Source organism: Morchella importuna (assembly GCF_003444635.1).
Source record: "Morchella importuna strain M04M26 chromosome Unknown Morimp01GS002, whole genome shotgun sequence".
NCBI lineage: Eukaryota > Fungi > Ascomycota > Pezizomycetes > Pezizales > Morchellaceae > Morchella > Morchella importuna.
In genome coordinates this window covers 1,890,840-1,899,900 of record NW_025763399.1, presented here as the reverse complement: position 1 = coordinate 1,899,900, position 9,061 = coordinate 1,890,840, and the positions used below count along the sequence as shown (strand labels likewise).

General features: G+C 50.1%; 4 protein-coding genes across 4 annotated transcripts; 2 read left to right on the top strand and 2 right to left on the bottom strand.

The window, feature by feature from the left end:
- Positions 1-289: 289 nt before the first annotated feature.
- LAJ45_01350 (uncharacterized protein) lies at positions 290-1,342 on the bottom strand (the record flags this gene model as incomplete). Its single annotated transcript, XM_046110945.1, has 5 exons — positions 290-490; positions 587-721; positions 809-1,069; positions 1,128-1,168; positions 1,264-1,342. 5 exons carry the CDS (start codon positions 1,340-1,342, stop codon positions 290-292), a joined length of 717 nt encoding a protein of 238 aa, XP_045976123.1.
- A 1,581-nt stretch (positions 1,343-2,923) lies between these two features.
- LAJ45_01349 (uncharacterized protein) lies at positions 2,924-3,821 on the top strand (the record flags this gene model as incomplete). Its single annotated transcript, XM_046110944.1, has 3 exons — positions 2,924-3,518; positions 3,595-3,705; positions 3,760-3,821. 3 exons carry the CDS (start codon positions 2,924-2,926, stop codon positions 3,819-3,821), a joined length of 768 nt encoding a protein of 255 aa, XP_045976122.1.
- Positions 3,822-4,118: 297 nt separating this feature from the next.
- LAJ45_01348 (uncharacterized protein) lies at positions 4,119-4,900 on the bottom strand (the record flags this gene model as incomplete). Its single annotated transcript, XM_046110943.1, has 4 exons — positions 4,119-4,227; positions 4,297-4,429; positions 4,531-4,637; positions 4,749-4,900. 4 exons carry the CDS (start codon positions 4,898-4,900, stop codon positions 4,119-4,121), a joined length of 501 nt encoding a protein of 166 aa, XP_045976121.1.
- A 260-nt stretch (positions 4,901-5,160) lies between these two features.
- Positions 5,161-7,102, top strand: LAJ45_01347 (uncharacterized protein; the record flags this gene model as incomplete). The annotated part of the gene is made up of 4 exons (XM_046110942.1): positions 5,161-5,344; positions 5,442-5,629; positions 5,696-6,757; positions 6,812-7,102. The coding sequence occupies 4 exons, from the start codon at positions 5,161-5,163 to the stop codon at positions 7,100-7,102; spliced, it is 1,725 nt and encodes a 574-aa protein (XP_045976120.1).
- Between the last annotated feature and the right edge of the window lie 1,959 nt (positions 7,103-9,061).

Genomic DNA, 9,061 nt, shown 5'->3' with positions numbered 1-9,061 from the left:
ACAGATCTACGTGATGGATGGATTGGGTCGCCGTGTTGTTAGGCATACAGATGGGATGCACTTTTTTTTTCCTTCTTTTTTTTTCTCCGGTACATCGATAGTAGTTCAAATCACTTACAATTAGCACACACTACATATACTTCCAAGAAAACCGAAATTATTTTTTGGGCTTTAAAACAAATAGAGCTTTTATACACTTTGCATTGCAATTTGATACGAATAGCGAAGAAGAAGAAGAAGAAAAGAAAAGATTTGCCTGAGCTGATAGGCTAGCTACACATATAGCTCGCTACTGCTCCATATGCTCCCCCACCATGGGGCCCTCTCTCAGCTCCCTCTCCAACCTCGCAATCTCGTCCAGGCTCTTTGCGTTCCTGATCCTGGCCTCGATGCTCTTCCTTTCTTCGGCTGTCAGGCGGACGGTGGTCTCCTTCTTGCCGCCGTTGAGGGGTTCGCCGACGTCGAATGTCTTGGATTTGACGCCCATTATCTGCCGGAGGATGGTTAGAATATCGTGGGGGGCAGTAGAGTAGGGGAGGGGGAGGAGGAGGAGGAGGGTGGGAGGGGGGTGGGTATGGATACTTACTTTAGCTGCAAGAGGGGATGGCTCCTTCTCGGTTCCAAAAAGCTCGACCGCGCGCTTGCGCTCAGCATCTTTAACCTTCTGGTAGTCCAAGAAGCGGACGCTAGGGCAACGCCAGATGACCCAATAACGGTAGTTCTACACCGCACCCGCACCGCATGAGTTTTCCCCTTCTTTCTTTTTTCCCCTTCTCGGCCATGATGATGATGATGATGTCTAACGCACCTCTTTCCTGGTAACAGGGTTATCCAACAACGACAAATGCGTCAGGCGCTGAAACTTTGCCAACGGGTCCAGATCAGACAGCTCGGAGAGGTTGTTGGAGGCGAGAGCCAGCACTTGGAGGTTGGGTATGGAGTTTGCCAGTGTGGGCTGGATCGTGGAGACGCGGTTCCTGGCGAGCAGGAGGGTCTTGAGGCGCTCGGAGAGGGGGAAGTTGCCGAGTTGCTGGATGTCGTTGTCGGTGAAGTCGATTGCGTCTTGTGGCTGTTTTGGTTAGCCATCACCACCACCAACCATGTTTGGAGAGAGAGAGAGAGCTTACTCCCGCGACACCCAAATTTTCAATCGCTGGTATTTTATGGCCTGATTTGTACATTCCACCGAAAAGGAAGAGGGGGGTTTTGTTCAATACAGCTCATAGATCAAAAATGTAGTATCTGTTCTTTGGATTTACGCACCTCGTAGATCAAGCTCACGATCATTCAATGGGTTGAGATAGCTCGGGGCGCTCGCGAGGAGCTCAGTGGTCAATCTCATATTGGCGGCTGTAGTGGTAGTGCGAGTTTGGGAATTAGGTTATTGTTGTCGTTTATAAGAAAAAGACGTCTACGGGAGGCGGGAGGCGCGAGGTGGAGTCTTTTTTTTGCTGGTGGTTGGTTGGCAGACGTTAAGATACAGTTGAAGTTGAAGATTGGTGTGCCCCTCAACACGGAAAGGGCGAGTGCACGCGCAGGCCGGGTAACTTTTTGCATGGGCTCGCGTCTTCCCCACAAACTTGGCGTATTTCTATTTCTTGGCGCCAGATTTATATATATATGAGTACTTTTCGGGTCTGTATATAGAGTATCGACTCAGCACATAATCTCTCAGCGGATGCCCTTACTGGATAGAAAATTTCACTAATCAACGGAGCCTGAATTGACGTACCGGACCAGCATAGCATAGTATGTCTACATAATGTGGACGGCTTACATGCAGTAATTACTCAAGTTGATCCGACCACTATTAACAAAGTAAATATTAGAAACAATCGCTCAAACCTACTTATTTCGTGGATTCAAGTACTTAGAGCGCAGAATAGGATGTGAGCTTTTTCTACAAATCTACGTGTATGGAATTTTAACAATCCACGTGTAATCTTCGAGAATATTATGTTTATCTCCAGCAATACTGTAAGGTGGTCTTATAATATAGTAACAGTGTCCATACTCTAGCTACAGTCTGATTAGACGTGTCATCTTTATATGTATAAGTAGATGGGTTTCCATCCTCCGCCTTCGATCGTAGTAGAATCATCCATCCTATTATCTGTTGAGCCCCCGCTCTATAAGCAACGCCGTTAATTCGACGTCCTTCTTAGATTTTCAAACCTATATATCTATATCCTCAGCTGGATCATGTATGTGTTTCATGATACTCTTATAAATTCTGTCACCCGTGATGCTGATTTACAGCCAGTGTACCTTAGCTGTTTAGATATTACTATAGCAGATACCGGTACTAACTGTCCTTTAAACTGTCAAGGCTGTCTATTTCTTCAGGTGGGATACTAGCGTAAGCTATGACTTGCGTCTGAGATATCGATATCCACTCATAAATTTCGGGTATCTCCCTTCTAGATTATGGGAGTAAAGACTGTAGCTTATTAATAGTCAAGTTCATCTAAGCTGAATCCTTGACGACTCTCTTCTTCTCCGGTGTGGTACCCGAACGAACTAGCTATACCTTTTCTTTGTTAGCTAGCTATTCTTAAGGCCGGTCTGCTTCTTCACATAAAATCACTCGGTCGGATTAATCTGTGGCACGTACCAGCTTTGTTATGGCTGGAGCAGGCTAGAAATATTAGTAAGATATCACATATTCAAAAGATTTACTTTCTAATTTTGAACCAATCAGAAGAGCAAATTCCACCCCGGCACACATGCAGGCTACTGCAAAACCTCCTCCGCTAGCAGCTGTTACTAACCAACCCCAACAGCCAATCAGCAACGTTATCAATTGCGGCTCTTGCTATCAACCGGCCGGGTAATGCCTGTCACCTAAACATTTTTTTAATTTTTACCCTAAACCCAATAATTCTCAAGAATCCACAATCCAAAAAATCCAAACCCTCAAAAAATGGCTCCACGCACCAAAAAAACCCGAACCACCAAGCCCGCCCCCCCAATTGAGCACAGCGACGCCGAGTCCTCAGATTCCGACGACGCCGGCGTAGCCCTCGAGGACGAATTCGACCTCGACGCCGCCTCTGACTCGGCCGACGAATTCGAAGCTGGCGGCTCCGACGACGATGAAAAGACCAACAACGGTGAATCATCAGGCGAGGAAGACGAGGAAGTCACCGGCGACGAGGCAGAAGAAGAGGACGAGGATGAGGACGACATTGACGACATCCTGGCCGCCCAGAACGCGGCCACGGGAAAGAAGCGCAAGCGCAACGATCCCGCGGTGTTTGCGGACGCCATGTCCAAAATCCTGTCGTCGCACTTGACGACGACGGCGCGGAAGGACCCCGTGCTGGTGCGCGCAAAGAAGTTTCAGGAGAACATTGACGAGTCGAAGCTGGAGGCCAAGGCGCGCCGGGTGCTGCGGGATGAGAAGAGGAAGGAACTGGAGAAGGGGCGGATCAAGGAGGTGGTGCCGAAGGATGATGATGAGGCGGCGAGGAAGGCGCTGGAGCATGAGAGGAAGCTGAGGAAGACGGCGCAGAGAGGTAGCTATACACTACCGCTCTTTGGTTTGTTTTGAGGAATTGGGTTGGGAGAGATGCTGACAGAGGTGTGTGCTAGGTGTGGTGAAGCTTTTTAATGCGGTGCGAGCGGCGCAGATTAAGGCCGAAGAAGCGCAGAAGCAGGTGAAGCAGAAGGGAGTGGTGGGAATGACAAACAGGGAGGAGAAAGGTAAGATTTCCAGCTCGTTCCCTCTAAAGCGTAAACTAACAGCTTTTCTCGCAGTCACGGAGATGTCAAAACAGGGCTTCCTACGCTTGATCCAGGCCGGTGGAAAGACAAAATAGAAGCCAACAGCCCTCTCCCGCCACTTTTATGTTCATATAAATAGCAGTATATTATAATAATGGCTTGCAAACAAAAGTTATCGATATTGCGGAGTTGGGGGGTTTTCTTTTTCTTTTTACAGTCTAGGGCATGAAATACAAAAAAAGCTTTTTTTCTTTTACAAAAAATATTGGCCGGGTGACACTTCATGATGCACATGAAATTCGCCCCTCTTCTCCGCAACGCAACAATTGGTAGATCGGATATCTAGCGGGGAAAGATTGGGTAGGCGGGCGGGGAACGGGGACGGGCGGTTTCTACTTCTTTGAGAAATCGCTACTCTGCAGATTCCTCGTCATTGACGGCAGGCGCACCACAATGCCGTCAATCGCCTTGCTCATGTGCACCTGGCACCCAAGTCTCGACCTAACACACACACAATCAAATCAGCACTTTCTCATTCCTCCAAACTCTATAGTCCACGGTGAGTCCTACGTCTCCGTTAACCCAAAAGCCAGGTCCAGCATATCGTTCTCATCGTCCTCCGGTTCGGGGAGCTTCTCGTACATGGTGTCATCCTCGACAATGACATGGCATGTCGAGCAGGCTGCTGATCCACCGCACGCGCCTATCCATCCTAGTCAGCACCCAATCGCAATCCAATCTAATTCGTAGCAATCGTAATAGTAATAGTAATGGCGGTGAAGGTAATGATAGTGGTAGTCATACCTTCCATCTCAAGATCATTCTCCTGCGCAATATCCAGCAGGTTGTCTCCCGCGGCAACCTCGTACGTGTGCTTCTCTCCCTCCTTGTCTATGAACGTCACATGCAGTCTAGCACAAACCGCCGTTTGTCAGTTTCTTTTTTTCTCGTCCATGCCCCATACCCATCCATACATATCTAGACTCGAGATAGAGGGAGGGGGGAGGGGGGGCAGTACATACTCCTCACCCTTTTTCGGCGGCGTGATGTGGCCGTGCCATTTTGTGTGCGCGGTCGTGAACGCTCTTGGTGCCAGTACCGGCGCACGTAGTAGCAGTGGCGGGGCTCGCAGCGCAGAGGCGGCGGCGCGGGCGAGGATCCGTGGGAAGGGCATTGGCAATTGGAGAGGTGGGTGCTGCTTCGTGGTGGTAGATCTGTGTCTATGGTGGGGGGGATCCGGGGGGGGGGGGGGGGGGAGCGGAGGGGCGGGCGGGAGGGAGATAAAAATGATCTAAGCGGGATTGGTGGGATATCAGATGCAGTGGAGCCGCATGTAAAGCCGTTTTGCTTGGCGAGACATGACAAATTGGCGGCTTTTTGGGTTTTGTGGGTGTCCGGCAACACCGGCTGAGACAGTGTTCGACAATCCGACAAATGCATTCAAGGCTTTTATCGTCATCAGTCGGGTGCTGGAGGAGAGGCGCCAGGCCCTGGACACTGCCTATAAAGCCAGCGGTCAATTGGAGCGGGTGGAGATTATACTCGTCAGCGGCGGCGGTCAAGCCAAAGCCGGAGAAGCCCTACTATGTCACAACGCCGATCTTCTACGTCAATGCCGGTGCGTATATTTGAATTCTCGGACCACTGTTGTATTGCAGACAAATGGCTATATTTCAGAATGGTGGGAGTAGTCAATTGATAGATCGGTGTTATAGCTCCCCATGTCGGCCATCTTTACTCAATGGTCATCGCGGACGTCCTCAAGCGCTGGCAGCAGCTCCAAGGCTGCACCGCCGTCCTCTGCACCGGCACAGACGAGCATGGGATGAAGATCCAGCAAGCCGCTCTCGCCGCCAACACGCCTCCCAAGCAGTTCTGCGACAGCGGTGCGGAGGTGTTCAAGGTTTCCTCCACATACCCACTCCACCTGCCATCCTCACAAGATCTCACTCACCATTGTTACTACTAGAGTCTAGCACAAGAAGCCGACATCTCCTACGACCACTTCATCCGCACGACAGACCAGAAGCACTACGATGCAGTCCAGCATATATGGCACCTTCTCGCCGACCGCGGCCTCATCTACACGGGAAAGCACGCTGGCTGGTACTCTGTCTCGGACGAGACCTTCTACCCCGAATCTAGCGTCAAGCAGATCCTCTCTCCTACGACGGGCCGGAAAACCATGATCTCCACCGAGACCGGCCAGGAGGTTGAGTGGGCTGAGGAAACCAACTATCACTTCAAGCTCTCTGCCATGCGCGAGAACCTCCTCGAATTCTATGCCAAAAACCCAGACTTCATTGTCCCCGCCGCGCGCTACAAGACTGTTGTTGACGAAGTCACGTCGGGACTGTCAGACCTGAGCATATCTCGTCCACGCACCAGATTATCGTGGGGTATCCCGGTCCCTAGCAACGAAGAACAGACAATATATGTCTGGCTTGACGCTCTGGTTAACTACATCACCGTCACCGGATACCCATGGACGCCCGGGAAAGAGTCCGTTGGCGGGTGGCCTGCAGACGTGCATGTGGTTGGCAAGGACATTGTCCGCTTCCACTGCATATACTGGCCTGCCTTCCTTCTGGCGCTTGATTTACCACCCCCGAAGCAGATCCTGACACATGCGCACTGGACCATGAATCAGAAGAAGATGAGCAAGAGCGTAGGTAATGTTGTAGACCCGTTCTATGCGATGAAGCGGTATGGGGTCGACACAATGCGCTTCTACATGGCGCATGATGGAGGCATTGCGGATGATGGGAACTACAGCAATAGAGAGATCATCAGCCGATACCAAAGCATGCTGCAGGGTGGCCTGGGCAACCTAACAAACAGAATCTGCAGCAAGACTTTTGATCTGGAAGCAGCCATCGCCTTCGGCGTAGATAGCTCAGACTTAGAGATGACGGAGGCCGACAAACAACTCCAAGAGGCTGTGGAAACCGTCGGTGAGAAAGTGTTCGAGAAAATGGCAAAGTTTGATGTTCCCGGGGCGTTGAAGGAGATTATGGCCCTAAGTTCCATGGTTTGTTTCCCCCCTCTTCTCACAAAAAGAAGAGAAAGAACTAACCCCCAAAAGACAAATAGATATGTCCAACACTCCGTCCCCTGGGAGCTCAAAGATTCTTCTGTTGCCGCTCAGCGCCACAAGATAATCTACCTCTCCTCTGAGGCCGTCCGCGTTTGCGGGATCCTCCTGCAGCCATTCATGCCCACAAAGATGTCAGCACTGTTAGACCAACTCAGCGTGGCTACGGATAAGAGAGGGTTCGAGTATGCGTTCTTTGGAAAGGACAGGACGTATGGTGTTGGGTCATCGGGGAGGAAGGCAATGCTTTTCCCGCCACTGAATGAGGAAGCTTTGGGTTAGCACTGTAACTTGACCCTACGGATAGCACCATGGGATGATTGGGCATGACCCTTTAGATTATTTGGGTGTAATGTGGTTCATGATGTGCTAAATCGAAAGGTTCGTGGGTGGCTGTATAAGGTAGCCTCTAGTCTCGTCTCGGGTATTCGCTGGTTAGAATGCTTGTTTTGTGCTGGAGACAAAATATATGGGTGTTGGAAGAGGTGCAGAGAAATCTCGACTCAATTACGTTCCGGGCATGCAATCGCTAAATTATTTTTAATAAGAAAGAACCGAAGAATATATCCGGCCGACTTGGAAGACGGAGGAACAAGATCTTCTTATAGCAATAGGACTAAGAACAAGTGTTCTCAAACAGAGCACAACATGCATAGACGTACTGTTCCGAACAATGTCCAAACTATGTACGCAGGGCAACTAACAACAATACCTGCCCATTAAAAGAGACGTGTTCATCCGTATACTTACCCAGATAGCGCCCATCGTCAAGAAAGAAGAGGGCTCTTGTTACTACACCCCTCTCATGGCCGCCTCGTCTTAGGCTCCTTCTACCTACGCCCCCCAACCCTCTCATGCCCTCTAATCCCACCCAGCCACTTACTAAGGCCTGTCTCGCCGCAGCCAACATTTAAGGAGTTAGTGGAGGGTCAACAGGGCACCAGTACCAAGCTTGAAAGAGGCACTAGAGGGAGGTAGATCTCCATGGTACATAACTTTCATGATGTGGCGGGGGTAGGACCAGCACCAAAATTTCCACGGGAAGAGTGGTATGAAGAGCCGGAAGTGAGTCGGCATAGACCGAAACTTCACTTCCGGCCCTCCATACCGCTCTTCTCGTGGAGCTTGTTGAGTGGGCTGCTTCTTCCCAAGCCTCTGTTACCCACAGTCTACAAAAAATATCTTGTGGTGCAGCTGGGAGTGATGGGTCTTTGGGAGTTAACAGCAGGTCGTGCCAAGACGGACGGTGAGCCAAGGAGCATAAGATATTTGGCCGAGTGAGAAATTGTGATTAGAATCTAAATGGCACTAATTGTAACCAAGTCCCGTGCCAATTTCCACGAGAAGTAGCCCACGCAAACAGTTAGAAAATGGGGTTGGGCCCCCATCCCGGCTCTTTATCGAAACTAACTAAACGCAGGGCGCCCCGTGACCGAGTCCGCTCTGCGCTTAATTCCATGCTAACCCGCCTGGAGCACTTCGTGGTATACAGGATATACGATAAGGAAAAGAATAATATTTTGTGTTGATCACGTTACTATATGTGTGAAGAGAGGTTAGCTGGCCAAATGTTTACGTTGCTTGCGTTTACGACGTGCGACTGTGGTCGCACGCGGTGTGGATCACACGATATCACTCGCGCGGCCAGAGCCCCCGCTACCGAGAAGAATCGAATTTTTATACTACCAGCAGGTGCAGAGGTTCGATTCGTACAACCATATATCAGACCACAGAGTTTCTTTTTTTTTTTAGCTTATATCGAGTGAGAATCTATGCACGCGGAGAGGGCCATCCTATAGCCATCAGCCGATTAACCTACCCGCAGATTAAAAATAGCCAGGGACAATCAAAGCCACAATCCTGGCTGCTGGTCTCCAAGTTAGAGCGACAACTCTACTCTGAAAATGAGGTTGAACAGACAATAAAGATCTGGGGGTGGCTAGGGATACAACGACACCCATGAGGCTCCTTCATGCCATCACACCCACCCCTATCACAGATCCTCCACAAGCTGTAAAGGGCCCTAACCTAGTACCCCCCCCCCCCCCTGCACGTTCCCGCTAACTTAAACACCTCAAAATTCCCCGAAGCATTAGAAAGAACCATCCTATCTACCGACATCGTAGCCCAATAGTTATGGGGGGTGTTTGCTCACCAGCTATTATTCGAACCACCTCCCAGGCTTGGTCGAATGACTGTGTGACTGGGAGAAAAGTGAGTAAGAGCGAACCAGTGCCCCTT